We start from the raw sequence: 25,697 nt of genomic DNA on the forward strand, positions 1-25,697 counted from the left end.
TTGTACAGATATGTACATTTCCAACGGAGGGCATCTTTTGAATCACCTACTCAAGTGGAGCCATTGTGGAGGAAGGACAGTTGAATTAGCAGGGTAGACATAAGCAGACTTCACCTCCAATCTTGATTAACCAAACCAGGCTCTGAGTCAACTTCTCTAAGCCATTTTAATACACTGATGTGACAAGTGAAGTTTGCTTGCATTGCTTCTTGTCCGTGAAGGGGCCTTAGCATATTGTGCTTGTTATTGAACCTTTTCCAGTAATGTACATTGTGTCTGCTGCCCTTTGCAATATATCTCATTCTTGCTGTGTGTAGAAACGAGTGACTCAGTAAGACATGTGGGCTGGTAGATTGAAAATACCTCAAGAGTCAGGTAGAGTAACTGTTCACAACTCATGTTGGAGCCTGCATAGTCAACATTTTCTTTGTCTATAGTTAAACATCTTGATTTTCTTGCATCTACTATACTGGACATATAGAATTATGTGCATATGCTTGTTAATGGAATAAACTTTAATTGAATTAACAAGTTTACTTTGAACATTAATTCCTTCCTTGGACTCATGACCTTGACAATTTGAAGAATGTCAAAGCTAAAATCCTAAATTGCTACATTAGTGATCTACTCAAATCGGTATAGAACTTACCCCATCAGATCATAAGCTTGATTTACCTCAATGTTAATACTGTGTTTACAGTTAACCATGTTGAGGCAAACCTATCATTTTGATATCATGGCTGGTCAGTTCTTGCAGCTATAGCTCAGCTAATGAATTTGAGTGGTTACATTTCTCTAGGCCCATGCCTGAGCTTTTTACAGAAAGAAAAGGCAGGGTGACTGTTTCAATGAAGGATTCTAGCTTTAAATGCATTGTTTTGAGGATGGTATTGGGAGCTGAGCATCTGGATCAAGTGGCAATGCCAGATGGGCTGCCTGTGTAAATGCAGCCCAACTTTTTTTCCCCCACTAATTGGTATTTTGGCCAGTCACAGATTTTTGCATTGGAGCTCATCCTTCAAGACCAATTAGTGAGAAAAAAAGATCAGAATTGGGGCTGCCTGTGTAGATGCAGTCTTTGAAAACATGCTGTAGTGGTGCTAGTCCCCACAAATCAGAAGCAGGCTTGGGAGTAAGAACACTCCTGTTGGACCAGTTTGAGCAGCAAGCCAGATGCAGAGGGGTGCAGAGACATGGCAGACCACAACAGGTTACCACTGCAGTTTGACTATTTACCTAAGGATCCCTATACTCAAATGTAGAATGATATTCACACTATAAATCACAAAAAAAACACATTTAATAATATGAACGTGATTGCGGTGACCAGTGATACAGTACTTATTGAAGGATGAAAAAAGACAACTGCTTAAAAAAGGTAGTTACTGAGAAACAGCATATGCTTTTTGTTTGAAGTACATTTAGCGAAGGCATTTAAGTGATGCTACTGAAATATAGATTACTCATACAGTAGCCATCTCAATTCAGAAGTCACGCCAAGGCCATTTATGGGGACAGCTGTTCCATGATCTCTGAAGTGTGAGTGTTCTAACAGGCCACTGAGCATGGTTTTCCTAATGGTCATAGTGAAGCATCAGAACTGTTTGGCCAAGCTGTATACTACACATTTTCAAATCAAATACAGTAGAATTGTAGAAAGGCACTTACTTTAAAAAGAAAGGCACTTACTTTACATATATAGAGAGGAAAATATCACAGTACACATTCTATAACTCTGAAATGCAATGCTTTGTAAGTGATGGTTAAAACAAAATCCCCATTACAAGTCTTAGTAGCAAACAAAATGTGTTCTTTTTGGTTGACTATTCCGAGGCAGTAATAGACCAATCATATTCAGCAGTGTAAACTGTATGGTCATTACTGATCAACTGGGATTGGCATCTACAGTATACGTGCACATGGTGGAGTCAAAGACTAGCAGGAGTAATAGTAAGCAGAGGCTAGATGCAAACACGCTTCCTTTGGCTGTTTAGACGTTGCACATGCGATCTGCCTCCGACTCGAACCCCATCTCTGCAATGTGGTAATGGGTGGGCCATGAGTCAAGCCTGATGAGACAGACTTACAGCGAGGAGAAGTAACACAAGCACTTCTCTCCTAACTAGAGAGTGAAGAGCAGCTCCTCATTTGCAGGATTCAACAGGGGGCTCGTTGGGGGGTGGGATCTTCACATCGGAGGGCTCCACGCCCCAGATATCCCGGGCGTACTCGCTGATGGTTCGGTCGCTGGAGAACTTGCCGGAACCCGCGATGTTTCGAATCACTGTTCTTGTCCACTCTATAGGGTTCTGAAAAGAAAACAATTGGGAAGCTCAATCAAAATGTCGGCCACAAACGACTGCCTTCTTGTTTTGTCTAGTATGATTACGGCGAGTACAGACGATTGTCGGTCTACACGATTGTAACGGATGTGGTAATTCAGCAACCACATGGGGAACTGGTAATAGAAGCAGCTAATGGGGGTGCCGGGGTTTGCTGTAAATTGTTGCACTTTGTGACAACCCAACCGTCGAGTGCAACAGGAGCCCCAGCTGTTAATGAGACTAAAGACATGAGACGGTAACACAACACCAGGACTGGGCTGCTGACAGGTAAACGTGACATGCTGACTGCCCTGACCTCCCAATGGTAGAGAGAGAGATGGCTTTGCAGTTTGTGTTGGTATGAAGGTAGACAGAGCCATATCAGACAGCACCCCCTGGTGGACTTACTAAAACTGTCAACGTAAGGGCCAGACATCACAGGCTCAAATAGACAGAAGTGTGCAAGAACTGTTCTTCAAGGTATGAAATCCATTACATATAGCCCACCTTGTAAAGCTCATTGACTCGATCTTGGCAAGTGATGTAGGCCTCATAGTCAGCAAACACTTTGAACCTGAGGTGAGGAAGCGATGCAGAGTGACAAATTAGTTCTTAGGTTTTCAAAACATAGAGATACCACATCCATTTCAGATAATACAACAGTGATCAAGTACCCTATTGTAGGGATCGTCAACTAGATCCAGCAGAAGGACAATGTTTTTCTTGAGCGCATGGTCAGGAGGCCGGAACATAATTACAAATCATTTACAAATTGAACGCAAAAAGCCCAACTGATATAATATTTGACTAAAACAATAATTTCAAACCTTGCTTACATTTGTACACAATCACATATCCCTCTCTATTTTGCGTGGGAGTACTTTGGAACAGATTTACAAAAAAAAATAAAAAATCACTTGGAGTGAATTTTCTGGTGTTTTTACAGTCTTATGTCCAACAATTAATACATGTTTAGCTCGGAAAACTTGGGGGGAACAAACAAAATTGGGCTAACAGCAACAAGCAAGGTCAGTTCGTCCTTGCATTCTGAAGAGCTGACAATATGCTAATAACACTGATATGTCAACAACACTGCGGTTATTCTGCTTACCTGTCATGGTTCATCAGCATGTTCACCACATCCTTGAAGAGCTCATGCTCTTTGGGACTGAAGTAGCCAGTCTGGATCTGATCTATCACCTGCCTCAGCTCTGATAGACGCTCATAGTACTCCCTGGCATTGTACCTGGGCAGATACATTGTTTGAAGGTTGCAAGGTTATCCTTATGATGGCTAAACATTTACAGGAGCACACGTTTGCCGTTGCTCTGCGTCGCTTATTTCTAAGTCTATGACAAGTCCCATTCATTCTGACACCAATCCAGTCAGCTCTTTCTCACCCTGTTTTGTCCATGGCATCCACATCCTCTACCCTCATGCCGAAGATGAAGAGGTTCTCCTCTCCGGCCTCCTCAGCCATCTCTACGTTGGCGCCGTCCATGGTGCCGATGGTGAGCGCTCCGTTCAGCATGAACTTCATGTTGCCGGTGCCAGAGGCCTCTGTTCCCGCTGTGGAGATCTGTTCTGATAAGTCAGCTGCAGGGATCACTGGAACATACAGCAGGGAGAGGGAAGGGCTTAACAAACATACTAGGTATATCCTACCCAGCAGTGGTGTAAAGTACTGAAGTAAAAATACTTTAAAGTACCACTTAAGTCGTTTTTGGGGGTATTTATAGTTTTGACAACTTTTACTTCACTACATCCCTAAACAAAATATTGTACGTTACACACAAAAGTACTCGTTACTATTTGAATGCTTAGCAGGACAGGAAAATGGTCCAATTCACACACATCAGAGAACATCTCTGGCCATCTCTACTACCTCTTATCTGGTTGACTCACTAAACACAAATCCTTCATTTATAAATTATGTCTGAGTGTTGTTGGATTGTGCCCCTAGTTATCCATAAATTAAAACAAGAAAATTGTGCCGTCTGTTTTGCTTAATTTAAGGAATGTGAAATGATTTATACTGTCACTTCTGATACTTAAGTATATTTAAAACCAATTACTTTTAGACTTCCACTTGTGTGGACTTTTTTACTTGAGTCATTTTCTATTAAGGCATCTACTTTTACTCAAGTATGACAATTGGGTACTTTTCCCACCACTGCTACCCAGTAACATGTAGACATACTGTAGAACAACATTAAAACATTGACATAAAAACAACTGTCCAAACCATAGCGCCATACAAACAGGATTCGGGTTCCATTCTCAGTAGCCTCTCTTTCCTTCAATGATAGCAGACAGGACTAGATAGGATTGAACCCTATTCCTCACCCCTATCAAGTCATTCCATATTGATGGTCATAAAGGAGAGGACATGAGGAAAGGAAGCCATCTGTGAATCCTTGGACAAACCATTCCCTCACCTTTCTCTGCTAGGGAGACCCTGTAGTTCTCGAGGTAGATGACCTTTAACCTGTCCCCCACCACCGGGTCGTTGTTGATCACCTGGCCCACTGCCGTGATCAACTTGATGATCATTTTGGCCATGTGGTAGCCAGGTGCAGCCTGGGTAGAGAGGGCAGCGTCAACAGTTGGATATTGATGAGGGAAAAAAATGTCTGAATGACTAACTCATCTTACATCGAATATAAAGTATCAAACAGGTCAACATTTCATTTTCAAAATACTATTTCCATGGTGACTGATTGTGTCATATACCTCAGATGTCTAGCTACATACCTTTCCTCCAATTATCACAGTCCTGGGAACAAAGTGTTTAGAGGGGTCCTTTTTAATCCCTGTAGAGAAATATTATAATTTACTCCATTTCCCTCAGCTCAGTTAACTGGGATCCCAAGTGGCGCAACAGTTTAAGGCACTGCATCTCAGTGCTAGAGGTGTCACTACAGACCCTGGTTCAATTACAGGCTGTATTACAGCCAGCCTTGATTGGGAGTCCCATAGGGCGGCGCACAATTGGCCCATCATTGTCCGAGTTAGGGTTTGGCCTGGGTAGGCCGTCATTGTAAATAAGAATCATTCTTAACTGACTTGCCTAGCTTAAAGGTTAAATTAAATTAAAATTAAAAACAGTTCCACAGCCAGAGGGCAGTGTACACCTACTACTGGGATCTCTGTCCAAATTGCCCAGAACCAAAATGACAGTGTGTCACTCGAGATTACAAACAGCAGTGGGCTTTCACTGCCACAATGATGTTCTTATGAACAGATTTTTGTCTAACGATTTACTCAATAGAAGTTGCCTGAATTAAATGTTCTTACATTTTTTTATTTAACTAGGCAAGTGAGTTATGAACAGATTCTTATTTACAATGGACGGCCTACCCCAGCCAAACCTTCCCCGAACCCACATGACACTGGGCCAATTATGCACCGCCCTATGGGACTCCCGTTCATGGCCGGTTGTGAAACAGCCCGGGATCGAACCAGGCTCTGTAGTGACGCCTCCAGACCGAGCTGTGCCACTCAGGAGCCTTAAATCATTAGGGATGTAAAACACTGAGCCCTTTGGGTTGCTGAAAGTGCTGGCTGTGCAACCAGTCTCCACTGTGCAAGTTGTTTGAAGTATGAGATTTCTGTTGGCACTAACATCACCCCATATTATGAGGTGTGGAGGAGCTCTTACGGTTGTAGAAGGTGATGATGTGGAGGACGTTGAGCAGTTGTCTCTTGTACTCATGGATTCTCTTCACATGGATGTCAAAGATGGAGTCAGGGTTGATCTTCACCTCATACTCCTTCTCCAGGTAGGCTGCAAACTTCTGCTTGTTCTCCTGTAATAACACACAGAGGGGCATTTAAAGGTGGAAGGGGTTTCCCAAGACTGGCCACGACACCAGATTGTAGCAACTCTATATTCTTGTGTTTATGGGAGAAAGAAATAATGGGTTGAGATGTTAAGAGCGTGGAACTGAATGAGCAGCTACCTGTTTTACATTGGCGATGTCACAAATGAAAGCATCATCATCAATGAAGTCCAGTAGTTTCCTCAGCTGGAAGAGGTCTGTCAAGAAGTCGTCTCCAATTTTCTACAGCGAAAACAAAAAGCATGAAAGCATAAATAGTTACCATAGTCATATAATTGAATTTGAGCATGTGGACACAGTGTGCAGAGTCTTTTGTGGTCTTGAATAACCACATACTGATCAGTGTCAACACAACAAAGGGTAGACATTAGTTCATTGGGTGTGCAGGACTACTAACCCACAATGAGGTTCATTCCCCAGCAGGTAGCACCAAACAAAAAAGACACTCGGAGGTACTCTGTACTCTAGCCCTGTACAAATCTGTTACCTCAGCGATGAGGTCAGCCAGGCCTGGGTTACACAGCAGCAGCCAGCGGCGAGGAGTGATACCATTGGTCTTGTTCTGGAACTTCTCTGGCTCCACCTCATAGAAGTCCTTGAAACTGAGGACGGAGAGACATACAACAACCATATAACAACCATATAACAACCATATATCAGGCACACAACAAGTTAGTTGATCAGCGGATGTCTTTCTGATAGACTCGTTCAACGCAACAGGAATGTCAACGTCGCTGGAAAGCTAATAAAACAATACTCCAGGTTTGCCTGGCAATTGTTTCGTGTAAAGCTGCCACCATCACCACCTATTTCGGTGAGACTTATTTCATAATCAAACGTGAATTCGGGTCAAACACTAACACGGTGTTCTTGACGATTTCAGAGTGGATCCGGGCGACCCCGTTGACAGCGTGGGAGCCCACCACACACAAGTGGGCCATGTTGATCCTCTTGGGGTCTCCCTCCTCGATCAGGGACATCCTCCTCAGGCGGTCATCGTCCCCTGGGAACATGGCAGCGATCCTCTGAGAGGACACAGAGAATCAACTCATAAGTACGCAGACATATAGTCCCAACTTGCATTTGTGTGCTGCTGATTACTAATATAAATAGGTAAAGTTACACTGAGCGCAGATCTGTGGAAAGAAACAAGACAGCACTCCAAAAGGAGGGGACGAGGGGGGGGATCCTTCAGAGCACAGAAAAAGATCCACACTCTGGATAAGCTTGTTCAAGCACCCAGTATCAAAAGCACGTACCAAGTCGAGATGAATGATAAGATCTCCCATTTCAGAGCAGCAGAAATCAGCCTTCTTTGTCCCGAGACAGTGAGTGGACACAGAGGGCTTACTTGGAGGTGGAGGTGGTTGATCTCATAGATGATCTGCAGGTGGCGAGGCAGCAGCTTCTCAAACAGGTCGATGGGCCAGCGCTCCAGGGCCTCCGGCAGGACGGTGTGGTTGGTGTAGGCACAGGTCTGACGCGTCACCTCCCAAGCCTGGAACACACAGGGGACGGCGTAAGGAGAGAAGAGAAAAGGCATCGCAGGTCAACTATGTCTATACAATGAAAGTGCATCCGAATCAGTTCAATCACAAAACATGTTTGTTGATTGGATTAGGATAAATAACTAATACTGTACATATACAGGTGCAATGAAAATTGCATGTACTGTACAATGTAACAGATTTATATCAATAAATGGTGATTCCTAGCCACCTGTATTATTTCTTCAAGTAGAAGGAAGTTTTCCCTGAGGAGGGAAGCATTGCCCAATACACAGGCTCCACCCAAGCTCAACACGCTGGATCAGTTCAGTTACGGCGTCACGATGACTTGGCAAAACCACCCTGCTCAAACAATGCTGCCCCAAAACCGCTCTGGTTTCCAGTTCAACCAGAGTTCATACTGGGACACAGTCCCACACCTAAGCAGTCCTACCATCTACACAGCCATCTCACTTGGTACGGTTTGTCTGACTGTCATAGTGAGTGCCAGGCCTGGGATAGGGTTTATTATTTTCCCAGTACTTTACAACTGATCCATCCTGAGAATAAAATCTTTTCTCACGGGTAACCCGGTATTTCCCGCCAAAACCTGAAGTGTCCTTCAAAAGCATACAAATAGGCCTGTCTGGATTTGATTAGAGCTTTGATCAAGCCTGATGCTACCTGAGCCTGATGACCCTTTCATTAAATACTTTCTATGAGCCCTACATTAAAAACACATTTTAAAATCCTAAGCGATTGTGCCGTTATCCAATACATATATGATGTATAGGCTACTGCACATTCCATACGACAGAAAAACATGAAAGCCCATAGATGTAGATAGCTATATGCTCTCTTGGGTAAATAAACCATGGCTTGTATTCATGGGTGCCAAGGGAAGCCAGGCTTCCCCCCAAAAAAACAAATCAGATAGAGACTCATTTCTATTTTAGTCTCTCTGTGTCTCACAATTTTCCTTCAACTCGCAAATGGCTGAATGTATCTCACCGGAGAAAGCATCCGAGTGAGTTAAACAGCGCCCCTCTGTCTGTAGGTTTCCATCTGATGCGGTCTGGTCCAACTATTTATGACATTGTTGAGGCCCGTATCATTGAATGCGAATGCAAATGCAATAGAAGCCAGCGAGGATTTGGCCTCCCTTGATAAACCCCCTCCCCCCACAAAAATAGCCAATCAGCGTTGCGCTAAACAGAGTAAACTCAACTGTGAATGGTCCTGTCGCACCAACAAAAAAAAGTGTCAAGGGAAGACAGTTTGGATTTGGTGTCATTCCTTTCAAATCGCATTGAGGCATACGTCATTGACAGAAACATCTTGAATTGTTGCATCTTGTTGTGTTGTTGTCCTCCAGGGGCTAGCTAGCTATTGGCCCTTTCCTAAATTAGCCATGGATGGGTATAGGGATTCTGATCCAATCATTAATTCATATATTGTTCCCCTGGCCTGAGAGGATGGAAGTTCAATATGTAGAAGGCTAATGTTAACTAGCTAGGGGTGCCCATGACAAGAACTTAGGCTAGCGAGCAAGCATTTTAGTCAGGTAGCCTAGGACAACAGAAAATAAAAGCATGTACTGACAGAGTGATGGACTGTTTTGTCAACATGAAAGAGAAGAGGGTGGCATTGGCATTTCTCTACAAGTAGGCCGAGTCAACATGTTTTTTCTACTTGCACAAATGTGTACGCACACGCAGTCACATGCACAGAAATCAGAACCATGGATAGCCACATATTTATCCTACATTGATAGGACTAAATTGTTTCGGGTATCTTCTAGTTGTCACTTTTAGTTGTCACTAAGCAGAGGTGATCTGATTATGTTGAAATGGTGCTGGATTAATGGAGGCAGCTCCTGTTTTCCTTGCGACTTGGGGTGACTCTCTGTGGTTCTAAATCAATAGTTGCTTAGTGGTCCGAAAATATCGGAAACAAACTTGCTTGCTATATACACACACACACACACACACACACACGTTGTAGAGTGAACAACGCAATTATCACGAGACATAGGTTGTAATACAGCTTTTTCTTCTGGCTTCGCCAGGGATTTTACCCAAATGCATCCACAGGTACACCTCCAATTGACTCAAATGATGTCAATTAGCCTATCAGAAGCTTTTGAAGCCATGACATCCCTTTCTGGAATTTTCCAAGCTGTTTAAAGCCACAGTCAACTTAGTGTATGTGAACTTCTGAACCACTGCAATTGTGATCCAGTGAATTAGAAGCCAAATAATTTGTCTGTAAACAATTGTTGGAAAAAGTGTGTGTGTCATGCACAAAGTAGATGTCCTAACGGACTTGCCAAAACTATAGTTTTAATGACGCCAACCTAAGTGTATGTAAACTTCCTACTTCAAATGTATATTTCTCAATCTTCAACAGGTCTATGTATTTTGGATGCCATTTCAGATGGAATTGATGGAGAGAGAGAGAGAGAGAAAGACTGCTCACACAACAATATTCGAGTGATAGTCTGTTTAAAACAAAAACTGCAGCTGCAATTAAAAACAATATACATCTTTACAATAAAAAGGGGACCCCCGAAAGGAGATGTGTAAATTAGGCGTTCAATCCTTATATTACTGTATCATAGGCTATGCTGCAGCAGATGTAGACCTACCTGTCACAAGAAAAAAAACATGAGATGATAAGTCTATATGCATTGTGAAGTGCACTACATACGGAGATGGGCTGTCAACATGAGCATTGATGATTGATCAGGCAGACCACAGAAGCAAGTTTAAGACATCGCATATAATTTAACAGTTCCATTTTACATCATGCTGTTGATATAAATAAATGCATTAAAATTCACTGGTTTCCCTCAGTTATTTATCCCGGGTAAAGAGAGTGGTTTTTGGCGGAAAATCTCGGTAACTGGGTTCCCGCCATTCAACCCTAGCCTGGGAGAATACGTTACCTTGTCCCAGTCCAACTTCTCCAGATCCACTAGGATCCTCATCAGCTCAGGGATGGCCAAGGCAGGGTGGGTGTCATTCAGCTGGATGGCTACCTACCAGTGGATGGAGAGAGTGTCAGTCATGGCCATGGTTTAGGCCTCACTCCCCCCTATCTGAGAGATATACTGCAGCTCTCATCCTCCTCAACACCCGTTCTGCCAATCACATTCTGTTAAAGGTCCTCAAAGCACACACATCCCTAGGTCGCTTGTCTTTTCAGGTCGCTGCTGCTAGCGACTCGAACGAGCTGCAACAAACACTCAAACTGGACAGTTTTATCTCAATCTCTTCATTCAAAGACTCAATCATGGACACTTGCTGACAGTTGTGGCTGCTTTGCATGATGTATTGTTGTCTACCTTCTTGCCCCATGTGCTGTTGTCTGTAGCCATAATGTTTATACCATGTTGTGTTGCTACCATGCTGTGTTTTCATGTGTCGCTGCCATGCTATGCTGTTGTCTTAGGCCCCTCTTTATGTAGTGTTGCAGTGTCTCTTGTCGTGAGGTGTGTTTGTCCTATATATATATAAATTACATCCAGCCAGTCCCCGCAGGAAGCCTTTTGGTAGGCCATCATCGTAAATAATACTTTGTTATTAACTGTGCCTAGTTAAATAAAGGATCAATTAAATAAAAATTGGTTGTACTAATTGTAAAATGTGTAATATTAAAGGTTGTGTATGGGATTTGAGGAACAGTAATAAGGTTGGGTTTATCAAAGAAAAAAAAACAATTGACAGCTCAAAATTGGATATAGTGAAATACAATACCTTCTCTGGGAAGGTCTCAAAGGAGGTCCTGACAGGGTCTCTGCAGCCAAACTTAGAAGACTTGAAGCGGCGGATGATGTCCTGCAGTGTGGCGGCCACCACAAAGTACTCTTGCTTCAGACGCAGCTCCTTGCCCTCAAAGAACTGAGCACACACACTTTAGAATGATAACACAGTCTATTCTCAAAGCAATCACTCAAGGGCAAGTTGACCCCATGTGGTGAATAAATGGCATCAGTTTAGCGTCGGACACAGATTTGCAGACGTTATCGCAGGTGCAGTGAAATGCTTGTGAATAAATAGTATATCCAAAGCATTCGGAAGGTATTCAGACCCCTTAACTATTTAATCCATTTAAGAATACGGCTGTAATGTAACAAAAATGTGGTTAAAGTGGTTTCCCCCCCTCAATACCCCATAATGATAAACCAAAAATAGATTTAGACATGTTTGCAAATGCATAAAAAACTAAACTGAAATATCACTTTTACATAAGTATTCAGACCCTTTAATCAGTACTTTATTGAAGCACATTTGGCAGCGATTACAGCCTCAAGGCTTCTTGGGTATGCCAAGCTACAAGCTTGGCATACCTGCATTTGGCAAGTTTCTCCCATTCTTCTCTGCATATCCTCTCAAGCTGTCAGGTTGGATGGGGTGCGTCGCTGCACAGCAATTTTTCAGGTCTCTCCGGAGATGTTAGACCGGTATCAAGTCTTGGCTCTGGCTGGGCCCCTCAAGGATAGTCAGAGACTTGTCCCGAATCCACACCTGCGTTGTCTTAGCTGTGTACTTTAGGTGCCTTTTGGCAAACTCCAAGCGGGCTGTCATGTTCCTTTTACTGAGAAGTAGATTCCTGTCTGGCCACTCTACCATAAAGGCCTGATTGGTAGAGTGCTGCAGAGATGGAAGAACATTCCAAAAGGACAACCATCTCCACAGAGGAACACTGGAGCCCTGTCAAAGTGACCATTGGGTTCTTGGTCACCTTCCTGACCAAGGCCCTTCTTGCCCAATTGCTCAGTTTGACTGGTTGCCAGCTCTAGGAAAAGTCTTGGTGGTTCCAAAATTCTTCAATTTAAGAATGAAAGCCACTGTGTTCTTGGAGACCTTCAATGCTGCAGACATTTTTTGGTACCCTTCCCCAGATCTGACTCGACACAATCCTTTTTCGGAGTTCTACGGACAATTCCTTCGTACTCTGGGAATATGGCTGAATATAAACCGTGCAGTTATTCCCTCCGCAAGGCAATCAAACAAGCAAAATGCCGGTACAGGGACAAAGTGGAGTCGCAATTCAATGGCTCAGACACGAGACACGGCTGGAGACACGGGTCGACAGTAAATCACAAAAAGACTACAAAAAGAAAACCAGTCACGTCACGGAAACCGACATCACGCTTCCAGACAAACTAAACACCTTCTTTGCACGCTTTGAGGATAATACCGTCATGGCCCGCTAACAAGGACTGCATCCCTGGCCGCATCCTCAGAAAATGCGCAGACTAGCTGGCTGGTGTGTTTCCGAACATATTCAATCGCTTCCTATTCAAATCTGCTGTCCCCACATGCTTCAGGAAAGCAACAATGACTGAACTAAATGACTACAGCCCCGTAGCACTCACTTCTGTCATCATGAAGTGCTTTGAGAGACTAGTCAAGGATTATATCACCTCCACCTTACCGGTCACCCTAGACCCACTTCAGTTTGCATACCGCCCCAACAGGTACACAGACGATGCAATCGCCATCACACTGCCCTATCCCATCTGAACAAGAGGAATACCTATGTAAGAATGCTGTTCATTGACTACAGCTCAGCCTTCAACACCATAGTACCCTCCAAGCTCATCAAGCTGGAGGGCCTGGGTCTCAACCCCAACGTATGCAATTTTGTCCAGGTCTTTGATGGGCCGCCCGCAGGTGGTGAAGGTAGGAAACATCACTTCGCTGACCCTCAACACTGGGGACCCACAAGGGTGCGTGCTCAGCCCGCTCCTGTAATCCCTGTTCATCCACGACTGCATGGCCATGCATGCGTCCAACTCAATCATCAAGTTTGCAGACGACACAACAGTAGTAGGCTTGATTACCAATAATGACGAGACGGCCTACAAGGGAGGTGGTGAGGGCCCTCGGAGCGTTGTCAGGAAAAACAACCTCTCACTCAGCACCAACAAAACAAAGGAGATGATCGTGGACTTCAGGAAAGAGCAGAGGGAGCACCCCTAGCCACATCGACAAAGTGAAATGGTCCACCCACACGCAACAATGCCTCTTCAACCTCAGGAGGGTGAAATTTTGGGCTTGTCATCAAAAACCCTGAAACTTTTAGATGCACAATCGAGATCATCCTGTCGGGCTGTATCGCAGCCTGGTACGGCAACAGCACCACCCTCAACTGAAAGGCTCTCCAGAGGGTGTTGTGGTCAGCACAACGCATCACTGGGGGCAAACAATCTGACCTCCATGACACCTACAGCACCCAAAGTCACAGAAAGGCCAAAAAGATCATCAAGGACAACAACCACCTGAGCCACTGCCTGTTCACACCGCTACCATCCAGAAGGCGAGGTCAGTACAGCTGCATCAAAGCTGGGACCGAGAGACTGAAAAACAGCAATCACTAACTCAGAGGCTCCTGCCTACATTGAGAACCAATCACTGGCCACTTCAATAAATGGATCACTAGTCACTTTAAACAATGCCACTTTAATAATGTTTACATATCTTACATTAGGCATATCATATGTATATACTGTATTTTATACCATCTATTGCACCTTGCCTATGCCGCTCGGCCATCACTCATCCATATATTTACATGTACATATTTTCATTGACCCCTTTAGATTTGTGTGTATTAGGTAGTTGGGGAATTGTTAGATTACTTGTTAGATATTACTGCACTGTCGGAACTAGAAGCACAGGCATTTCACTGCACTCACACATGGATAGCAGATATTAATGCATGTGACCAATAAAATTTGATTTGCTTGGTTTATGCTCTGAGGGGACCTTATATAAACAGGTGTGTGCCCCTTTCCAAATCATGTCCAATCAATTGAATTTACCACAGGTGGACTCCAATCAAGTTGTAGAAACAGAAACAGGATGCACCTGAGCTCAATTTTGAGTATCATAGCAAAACGTCTGTATAAAAAAAAAAAATATATATATATATATATATTTTTTTTTAAATATTTTTTATGTGGACAAAAAAATCTAAAAACCTGTTTTTGCTTTGTCATTATAGAGTATTGTGTGTAGATTGATGAGGATTCTTTACAATTTAATCAATTTTAAAAACAAGCCTGTAACATGACAAAAGTGAAGGGGTCTGCACTGTATCACACTACCATGTCAGATACAGCAGGAGTATGTATGAGAGGCACGGGTTGAACCAACTTTTACCAAATGCTGCTTTTATTTAACCAAGGGATAAACTGGGGCAGGCATAGACCTCTGCTCCACTCATACTAACTATGCTACACATATCTACATGCATCTTGAGTAATACCATTCTCAGTAGATGTTGAGCAACCTTGCGGTTTCCTCATCCTAACTTGAACAGCTGATGTGCTTCACGTTACACATCGGAGTCTGCAGCACTGAGGAGATTGCGGACACCGCCACAACACATCCCTTATGACCTTATTAGGTCGTGGCTGGAGAGAACGCACCACCCCCATGTGGCCTAGTGAATGCCTTTTTCCTCACACACTATTGCTGTGTCATTTTCACTTTGAGCACTTGCAGAATGTCATCTCTACTCCATAAGGGTTACATAGATACTCACATTGTCGTTGGGATAGAGGACGCGTGAGATGTTCTCAGCCAGGTTGCGGTCTAACACAGCTTCAATGTAGTCACCAACATTGACTGCACAAGAGAGAGGGGACCATTTAAAATGATACAGTATTTCAACTATACATCAGCAACCTGTCAAGGTTGAGGACAATCTCTTCTTCAAAGGCTTTAGGCAGCTTGGCTGTTGTGGGTCCTGCTGTGGCTGAGCAGTATAGGTACACAGTATAAAACAGCATAGATGATCTACGCCTCACTTTGAAGAAGGGGTTTATAACTGATCCTAATGCAATTGAGTAGTGGTTGAAAGAAAGGTCACGAGAGATGTGACTTGTAGGTTTGTCCCTTGCTGTAACCACTCGTCGATTACATGAGCCCAGTCGTTTCTCATGGCTACACATGCTTGCATGGTAAACATTAACTCAACCAAACCTGCCTCTCATGCTCGTCTAAATACAGCTTGGAAGACCCACACACACACTTCACTTCACTTCACTTGGAGAATGGCACACCATCTTAGTATTATGTCATGTCACATCATTTGAAATGGGATCCAGTGTTGAATTTATTTTGGCTGAGTGTGGCCAACTTCATTAAGGATTTTCTGCACAACATTAGAGAGTTCCTGGAAACAGTCAGCGTAGAAAGCGCCCTAAGATCCATGTCCTAAGAGGGTCGTATCCATGAGTAATGTTGGCAGGCTGCCCTCTCCCCTCCCCCACCAATGGGGCAATGGCATTGTGTTGGTACAGGGGGCAACACTTTGTATTCCAAACAGATTATTTTTAAAGGTAACCCCCCCCCATTGCCACTCTTTGCATCAATACCCATTAATCTTGGCCTGATGTTATATTAGCATAATTTCCCTGGCTCTCTGTCCACATGCCATATAAGAGGAGAAACCAAGAACCCAGAATAATAACTACTGCAGGCCAGATGACTTTGTAAGTAATAAATATTATACAAAGAAAAATCTGGATGTATTTTCCATAAATAAATCCTTAGAACCTCAAAAGAAATGTCTATCTGTGCAAAACTGGACTCACAGTTCAAGGCTGGGCTCAAGGTCTACATTCCACAGTTCTCTAGAGATTAATTAGCTCCCATAGACAGCAATATAACTTCCATTATCAATTGTGACTAGCGTGTTCTTAACATAGGCCTAAGCAAGGTGTCTTTCAGGCACCTGAGTGTATCAGCTACAGTTTGATTAAAGTTTCTGAGTAGTGTTACCAACCTCTATTGACAACAGGCTAGATATCTTAACAGCTAAACAGATCTATGCTAAAAATGGGCATGGAGACGTACATTCCTGCAGGTTGAAGTCAATGGGTGCCTTGGCAGACCACAGTCTCATGGTGTTAACTGTGTTGTTCTTGAATCCAGGCACAGGAGTGTCATAAGGCATGGCCAGGACAACCTAGGGAACAAAGAGAAAAAAAAAGTATTAGGAGAAATGAAATGGGAAACAGAGAATTTAGAAGAGAAATGCTGATCGATTCAAATGTTTTGTCTGGGATCACATGGTGCATGTGTACACGCGTGTCTGGTGCACAGACTCACCTGGGTGTCCACCCACTTTACACCCTCTGCTGTTTGCTCCACTCGGCCATAGAAATGCACAGGGAGCATGTACTCTGGACGAGCCTTCTCCCACGGGTTCCCATACCGCAGCCAATCATCAGCCTCCTCCACCTGAGAGGGAACACAAATATGTAAGGATGCAATATCACAATAACCGCTAAATGTAACCAAGAATGCCATGCTCCATTACCTGCCAGCCATTGGAGATCTTCTGGTTAAAGATGCCAAACTCATAGCGGATACCATAGCCATAGGCTGCCAGGCCCAGAGAGGCCATGGAGTCCAGGAAACAAGCTGAAATGGAAGAACGTGTGAAGGTCCATGTCTTATGGTATGCTCTACTTACATTTGCCTGCGTTGGGTGAGATGTTCGAGTTCACAAAGATCATGTTCGAATGTCTGAGTGTCACAAGGCATTTGTGACAAAGAGTGTTTGAAGCCTTACCTGCAAGGCGGCCCAGTCCCCCATTCCCCAAGCCAGCATCCTCCTCGATCTCCTCCAGCTCCTCTATGTCCAAGCCCAGCTGGTCAACAGAGAACTCGTTAGAACCATCTCCTATACAGCCCCAGGCATACATCAGCAACAGGTGCCAATAGAGTTTGACATGAACTTGAGTAACCCTTGTCTGCATTGTAGAAACTTCAAGCACAAGTAGTCCTAATAAGCCTACTGTTAAAGTTTGAATTGAAGCAATACAGACACAGCAGTATGTAGCCTACTTGCAGGTTGGTTGGTGTGTGGTATTTTTTTAAAAAAATCATACACTTGTAACATCATGTTCCTTGTAGATTGTGTTCCGATGAAGAACAATGAGGAAATAAAACAAATATAGGCCTACATTTCTCTACTGAGTGAGAACCGACTGCTGTTGACTCTCCCAATGTAGGCCTCCTCGTCTACACAACGTGGCCAACAGACCTCACACTTGCAGGCTGTGATGCCTTGTTTTTCATAGGGAGATTCTCTTTTAACTTCGTGCAAATAAAAAGGGTGCACTGTCCTGAACAAGAAGATTGTGAAAAGCTACAGATACTGTACATTAGGTCTAAATCTCATGTTGCTTTTGAGGAGACCACATTGGCTAGGTCTACTTATCAGATATTACACTGAGAAACTATACGAGAGGCATGGTAGCCTCTGCCCCAGTATCTGTCAGTTAGAGATGTCAACCATGAGTCTGGCGGGTCTCCTCTCGATCGCCCAAGGAGGCTCCAATTCAAACTCACAGACAGCTCTGCAAGCGTTATGTCAAAATGTGTTAGTTATTCACCAAATATGGATTTTTGCTGAGCAACTATCTTAAATGTACTCCCTTTACGGCCAGTATGTACTTCCAAAAAAGGTCTATATAAAAATATAAAAGCAACCGGGAAAATAAATCATCTTTGGCACTTCCAATGCATTAGGCTGTTGTAGACTTCCAACCTGCACTGTAATGACGGATTTAAATTGGAGGTGTCGAATAGGCATGTTTTCGGTTGCGTGTACATTTTTATTTAGACCTTTTTTGGAAGTACATACTGGCCGTAACAGGGGTAAATGTATTAGTTATTACCAAATATGGATTTTTGCTGAGCAACTAACTCATTTTAACATTATAACGCTTACAGAGCTGTCTAATGTGAGTTTGAATCGGAGCTTCCAGGGCTTTAGAGTGGAGACATGTCATAGTCATCGTTGACATCTGTAACGTTCAGATACTGGGACAGGCAGCCTCAGTAAACAGTCTGTACTGATAGTCTCTAAAGCATCACTAGCAAAGGCACCTTAATCCTGAGAACTAGGGTTACAGCTATTAGCATTAAAGACGTGCTCTGGAACTTTAGTGACTAAGTATTTTATAAACCTCCCGTTTTGGGCTGGATGTGTCAATGTGTAGTTCAAACATGCATAATCTATGAGTAGAATTACTGTCTCACTTTAATTGGCCACGAAATCCCTAGTTTGAAAGCAACTGTTTTTCTAGAAGCTGTGCTGCATCATTTTCCCAAAATGTTCCCCCGACGTAGGCCAGCCCCCTAGCAGTTTGAGATCTAGCTAATGAGCTTCAGCCCCTCAACATTTGAGTGACAGCTAGCAAGATGTACACACAGCAAAACAAGAGCTTGCATTGACGTGGTACACAATTTCACACTTTTTGGCTGTAGAGCGCTACTTTCAGAACTAGTGACTAAAAAGCATTCAAAAATATTGAAGAAACTCTTTAAATCCCCATTGAAAGTTAAAACAAAGGGAGGCCTTATAAAACATGTATTGGATGAATGGTAAAATGATCCCCCCTCCCAGTCAGAACACAGTGAGCTTCAGTGCTAGAGCTGGACTGTGACGCTGGTGATGAAAGCATTGTACCTGGGAGAGACACTAATAAGCCCATCACACAAAGTCAGGTCTGATTTTGGACTAGGGATGGATACGTGGGGAGTTGAGGCCCACATCTTCATCCTGACTGTATGGCAGGAGGTACAGTTTTTATTTCATTTTTTAAAGACACTGGCAGTGCAGGTGTATGGTTTTACCTGGTAGATGGCTTCATCGCAGGCATTCTGCAGGCCCAGGTTGATCATGGTGTTCTGAAGGGTCCGACCCATGTAAAACTCCAATGATAGATAGTGGATCCTCTGAAGATGACAGATGGGTTTCAGCATTTCAGAGATGTGTAGACAGTCAAAGAAACGGTTTGGAAAAAAATCTGTGCTACAGACTTGAGACAAGTTGGGTCAGCATGACGTCATAAACCACCAACACGCAGTACTGCAGACCCTCACCTTAGCACTCGGTCACTTGTAGCCTAACGCATCTCAGATTATTCACTGCTCTGACTATTCCCCCTCAGTCCTCCACCACCCTCACCACCCCCCAGAGAGGAAGCAATACCATCCGGTCATTGGCACTGTTCAGAATCAGAACCCATGCAAAGCTATGCTAAGGAACGTGTCAACTTGATTGTTGCCAGAGCAGGAGGGAAAAAAGTATTTCTCAGATGAGGGACTGTTTAGTTCCACACAATGGATGGCATGGGGATATACCGTATGCAAGAATTTAGCTCCGAACAACACAGGGTTGAAAAGCCAACAGGTTTTTCTGTTATTCATTCAAAGCCATCACCCTGCCCATAAGGTCTGGAACTGGTCATTGTCTCAGATCACGTGCATTGGTAGAATCCTTTGTTAGAGAGAACATTACATTATGCTGCTGGAATCTTTAGGTTTGGCTGGAGCTCAGTGCTTTCTCACCACTGCAGCTGCTATTTTACTGATTCTACTGCATTGATTGCTCTTGTAACGGATGTGAAACGGCTAGCTGCAGCCGAGGTGATTAAGACATTTAAACGTGTTAACCCTCGCAAGGCTGCAGGCCCAGACGGCATCCCCAGCCGCGCCCTCCGAGCATGCGCAGACCAGCTGGCTGGTGTGTTTACGGACATATTCAATCAATCCCTATACCAGTCTGCTGTTCCCACATGCTTCAAGAGGGCCACCATTGTTCCTGTTCCCAAGAAAGCTAAGGTAACTGAGCTAAACGACTACCGCCCCGTAGCACTCACTTCCGTCATCATGAAGTGCTTTGAGAGACTAGTCAAGGACCATATCACCTCCACCCTACCTGACACCCTAGACCCACTCCAATTTGCTTACCGCCCAAATAGGTCCACAGACGATGCAATCTCAACCACACTGCACACTGCCCTAACCCACCTGGACAAGAGGAATACCTATGTGAGAATGCTGTTCATCGACTACAGCTCGGCATTCAACACCATAGTACCCTCCAAGCTCGTCATCAAGCTCGAGACCCTGGGTCTCGACCCCGCCCTGTGCAACTGGGTACTGGACTTCCTGACGGGCCGCCCCAGGTGGTGAGGGTAGGCAACAACATCTCCTCCCCGCTGATCCTCAACACGGGGCCCCACAAGGGTGCGTTCTGAGCCCTCTCCTGTACTCCCTGTTCACCCACGACTGCGTGGCCACGCACGCCTCCAACTCAATCATCAAGTTTGCGGACGACACAACAGTGGTAGGCTTGATTACCAACAACGACGAGACGGCCTACAGGGAGGAGGTGAGGGCCCTTGGAGTGTGGTGTCAGGAAAATAACCTCACACTCAACGTCAACAAAACTAAGGAGATGATTGTGGACTTCAGGAAACAGCAGAGGGAACACCCCCTATCCACATCGATGGAACAGTAGTGGAGAGGGTAGCTAGTTTTAAGTTCCTCGGCATACACATCACAGACAAACTGAATTGGTCCACTCACACTGACAGCGTCGTGAAGAAGGCGCAGCAGCGCCTATTCAACCTCAGGAGGCTGAAGAAATTCGGCTTGTCACCAAAAGCACTCACAAACTTCTACAGATGCACAATCGAGAGCATCCTGGCGGGCTGTATCACCGCCTGGTACGGCAACTGCTCCGCCCTCAACCGTAAGGCTCTCCAGAGGGTAGTGAGGACTGCACAACGCATCACCGGGGGCAAACTACCTGCCCTCCAGGACACCTACACCACCCGTTGTTACAGGAAGGCCATAAAGATCATCAAGGACATCAACCACCCGAACCACTGCCTGTTCACCCCGCTATCATCCAGAAGGCGAGGTCAGTACAGGTGCATCAAAGCTGGGACCGAGAGACTGAAAAACAGCTTCTATCTCAAGGCCATCAGACTGTTAAATAGCCACCACTAACATTGAGTGGCTGCTGCCAACACACTGTCATTGACACTGACCCAACTCCAGCCATTTAATAATGGGAATTGATGGGAAATGATGTAAATATATCACTAGCCACTTTAAACAATGCTACCTTATATAATGTTACTTACCCTACATTATTCATCTCATATACATATGTATATACTGTACTCTACAACATCGACTGCATCCTTATGTAACACATGTATCACTAGCCACTTTAACTATGCCACTTTGTTTACTTTGTCTACATACTCATCTCATATGTATATACTGTACTCGATACCATCTACTGTATGCTGCTCTGTACCATCACTCATTCATATATCCTTATGTACATGTTCCTTGTCCCCTTACACTGTGTATAAGACAGTAGTTTTGGAATTGTTAGTTAGATTACTTGTTGGTTATCACTGCATTGTCGGAACTAGAAGCACAAGCATTTCGCTACACTCGCATTAACATCTGCTAACCATGTGTATGTGACAAATAAAATTTGATTTGATTTGATTTGATTTAGCTAGTTAGCGGTTGTGCGCGCTAAATAGCGTTTCAATCGGTGACGCCACTTGCTCTGAGACCTTGAAGTAGTGGTTCCCCTTGCTCTGCAATGGCCGCGGCTTTTGTGGAGCGATGGGTAACGATGCTTCGTGGGTGACTGTTATTGATGCGTGCAGAGGGTCCCTGGTTCGCGTCCGGGTATGGGTGAGGGGACAATCTAAAGTTGTACTGTTACACTCTCTCTGAATTCAAATAATTCCCTTTCCAAGTAAAAGGGAAGACTATGGCAGACAGACCATATTTAGCCTGTAGATAAGTGTATACATTTTCCGGCCCATTACTCTGTGATGCAGGTTATGCAATATCTGGGCATGTTTCCAACACGTTCATGCACAGATGTGTAAAAAGGGTATGTCCACAATAAAATATGGACAACCTCTAGCTAGGTTTTGAAAAAAATGCATAAACTATACTGAATAATTAAGACAAACCAAATGCCCATGGCTCTTTCACTATTGCAAGACAAAATGTAGATGCTGATAAAAAAAGAAACACTCAATCTGTAGTCTTGTCTTAATGATCCAGCATACTGAACATATTGAATATTGGATAATAAAGGCTATTGGTAGCCCATTCAAATAGATGGTAAATGTTAAACATCATACATACAGTCTATTCGCAAAGCTGTCTGCTGCCTGAGGTGATCAAATCAAATTTGATTTGTCAAATGCTTCGTAAACAAGTGTAGACTAACAGTGAAATGCGTACTTACTACTCAACAACGCAGAGAGAAAAAAAGTGATAGAATAGTAAAACAATAACATGAGGAATAAATACATAATGAGTAAAGAGAACTAGGCTATATTTCACTGACGCGTCAATGCTGCCAAAATACTAATGTCTAAACGCAAATACGCCTCGCACATGATACAGTTGGAATCTAACTTTCTCATAATCAAGAAATACTTTTTCAAATACTAAAGATACACTTTTACTGTACGCAGTTTAGGAAAGTTGCACTCAGCTGTATTTGAGAAACACAGGAAAAGTGGAATGGTCCAATGTAAATGCCTGCGCAAGGTGGGAGGATGTGTCGCTTCGCATAGTAAGTGTATATTTTGTATTTTAAATATTTTTTTCTCGCTATGAAAGTTAGGTTCCAAAAGTTTTCCAACCCCGTATCGCAGGTGAGGCGTATTTGCGTTTAGATATAGCGTCGGGGTTAAACAAAGCATCGGGAGTGTACTTCGCGAGGGAGCAGGCTGTGATCAGTACCATCAACTGAGAACTTAAGGGGGGCCGGCTGTAAACTGGGTATACCCCACTTGGGTTCTTGAGAGCTATGCTATTGGTAGCCAAATGCCTGGAAGTAGATATTCACCTGTGTGTTAAATTACTACTCAGCCTGGTCTCAGACTAGACGGAACATAGTAAAATGTAAATCAGAGACACTCAAATTAGTAGGATATGTAATGTTTGATTTGGTTACATAAGACAGATGGTTACGGGCCTCCCGGGTGGTGCAGTGGTTAAGGGCGCTGTACTGCAGCGCCAGCTGTGCCATCAGAGTCCCTGGGTTTACGCCCAGGCTCTGTCGTAACCGGCCGCGACCGGGAGGTCCGTGGGGCGACGCACAATTGGCCTAGCGTTGTTCGGGTTAGGGAGGGCCTGGCTGGTAGGGATGTCCTTGTCTCATTGCGCACCAGCGACTCCTGTTGGGGGCCGGGCGCAGTGCGCGCTAACCAAGGTTGACAGGTACACGGTGTTTCCTCCGACACATTGGTGCGGCTGGCTTCCGGGTTGGATGTGCGCGGTGTTAAGAAGCAGTGCAGCTTGGTTGGGTTGTGTATCGTTGGACGCATGACTTTCAACCTTCGTCTCTCCCGAGCCTGTACGGGAGTTGTAGCGATGAGGCAAGATAGTAGCTTCTACAACAATTGGATACCATGAAATTGGGGAGAAAAAAGGGGTAAAAATTCACTTACTACCTTTTAGAGCTACTTTGCAACTACTTAGCATGTTAGTTAAAAAATATTTAAAAAACTTCCCCTAACCCCTTTAGCTAACCCAACTCCTAAACTGAACCCTTAGCCTAGCTAACAATTGCCAGCTAGCTAACGTTAACCACCATGCTAGAATACAAAACATATTTTTCCAAATTCGTAACATATCATATATACGAAATGGGAGATGGACATTCACAAATTAATACATACAATATGAAAAGTAGAGTACACTAAATGAAGTGTTTCGGATTTACGTACAGAATATTATGAAATGCTCTTGAGACCAGGTTGCAGCCACCACTAGGAAGCTGATACAATTTTGAACAAAATAATGATTTTTCATACAGTCTATGGAAACAACTCATTGCAGTAAATTGGGTATCCTCTTCTACACATACAGGCCATCTGGGAATAATCAAATAGAAACTGTCATGAAGTGCAGACCAACAATACAAATAACCACTGATTTCAAAATGCAACTGGACACATTGCATGTGTAACAAGGAAACCGAATCCCATACACTTCCTGTATACTTTCGGGAGATGTTTTCGCCTTTACCTTTGGATCTTTTTCATAATAATATTGCTGAGTGCGGATCCATCTCCCAACGAGGTGGTCCCTGACTGTGTGAGCCAGGGCGAAGTAGTAATCCCGAGGGGTGGCTACATTGCGATCTTTGACAAGAGTGAAGTGAAGATGCCTGTTGAAACTTTTCTTGATTTCTACGACATCGCCCAACCCTGCAATGCCACGCACGCTGATCTGTTTTCTCTTTTCATGATCACTCAGTGGGCTGCTCATAGCTTCAGATGAACTCTACCTGAATTTGTGCAAGGTTTGAATTGATTAGAAGTTGAGTTGAGAAGATCCACGCCTGATAGCCCTTGGTGGCAGACAGTTGGTTCCTAGAAGGAAAAAAAACTTCCTCGAAACACACCCCTTAATTGTATCAGTTTGGATTGATGGGAGGGGAGTGTGTTCGCACTTGTCTCTTATTAGTCAATCTGTGCGAAAAAGAAAACGTCTTGACGTCAGATCTAGAGCAAGCGTCGCGTCGATGTCGACGTCTTAATGTTCTGTAATAGTATAGTCACAGACAGAAGTGGGAATTATAATGTTTGGTATAATCTAGCTACTTACACTTGTTATGAGTGTTTTTTATAGCTCAATGGTTATGGTACTGATTTATGGTATGTCGGGGCCATTTAGCTATAAGATGGGGAATGATGGTCTGTTTCCGCTTCGTTGTGGCTAGATCGTCTTACAGCGCCATCTAGTGATAGTGTCGGGGACAGCAGTTGTTGACGACTAGCATTGTAGATAAACCGAACCACAGAGTTTCTAAACCTGTCTTTGGCCTAAACACTTTCCAATAGCCGACGCGTCCAAACGGGTAGTTGAAGCTAAGCGCTTCCCAAAAGGAAATTCAAATACATTGCCGAAATTATATAACCTAATTAGCCTTCTCCTGTCTATACAGAAATACATTAAATCATTAAAATAGGCTAGCCTACTAAAGCATGATTTGGCCAGAGGATCATTAGCCTCTTTAAAAAAATACAATGTGGATTGTTTTAAATTGTATTACCTACAGTTGGAAAGAAACGCAGCGCTCACTGCAAATACCAAATAGATGATTGTTGACTTGCGACTGTCAGTGAAATGTAGTGTATTGCTGTAAAGAGAAGACAATGAAAC

At 43.8% G+C, this 25,697-nt stretch overlaps 1 protein-coding gene across 1 annotated transcript; it reads right to left on the reverse strand.

Moving 5' to 3' along the window:
- Positions 1-1,282: 1,282 nt before the first annotated feature.
- Positions 1,283-24,996, reverse strand: pygb (phosphorylase, glycogen; brain). Its single transcript, XM_046358825.1, has 20 exons — positions 24,558-24,996; positions 19,320-19,421; positions 17,248-17,326; positions 16,993-17,096; positions 16,782-16,913; positions 16,527-16,638; positions 15,211-15,293; positions 11,412-11,555; positions 10,601-10,693; positions 7,518-7,664; positions 7,028-7,191; positions 6,654-6,768; positions 6,287-6,388; positions 5,986-6,133; positions 5,079-5,137; positions 4,763-4,904; positions 3,725-3,932; positions 3,436-3,570; positions 2,832-2,898; positions 1,283-2,309 (listed from the first exon to the last, which is right to left on the reverse strand). The coding sequence occupies exons 1-20, from the start codon at positions 24,798-24,800 to the stop codon at positions 2,145-2,147; spliced, it is 2,544 nt and encodes an 847-aa protein (XP_046214781.1). The 5' UTR covers positions 24,801-24,996; the 3' UTR covers positions 1,283-2,144.
- Positions 24,997-25,697: the final 701 nt, after the last annotated feature.

Source organism: Oncorhynchus gorbuscha, linkage group LG08 (assembly GCF_021184085.1).
Source record: "Oncorhynchus gorbuscha isolate QuinsamMale2020 ecotype Even-year linkage group LG08, OgorEven_v1.0, whole genome shotgun sequence".
Lineage (NCBI taxonomy): Eukaryota > Metazoa > Chordata > Actinopteri > Salmoniformes > Salmonidae > Oncorhynchus > Oncorhynchus gorbuscha.

Bases quoted from the DNA above. Each gene is read 5' to 3' on its own strand.
- pygb (XM_046358825.1), bottom strand. From the start codon at position 24,800: ATGAGCAGCCCACTGAGTGATCATGAAAAGAGAAAACAGATCAGCGTG. The intron at 15,294-16,526 runs GTACGTCTCCAT...TCTCTTGTGCAG, and splicing joins TGACTTCAACCTGCAGGAAT to TCAATGTTGGTGACTACATT. The intron at 6,389-6,653 runs GTAACAGATTTG...TTTTCGCTGTAG, and splicing joins TGGCTGACCTCATCGCTGAG to AAAATTGGAGACGACTTCTT.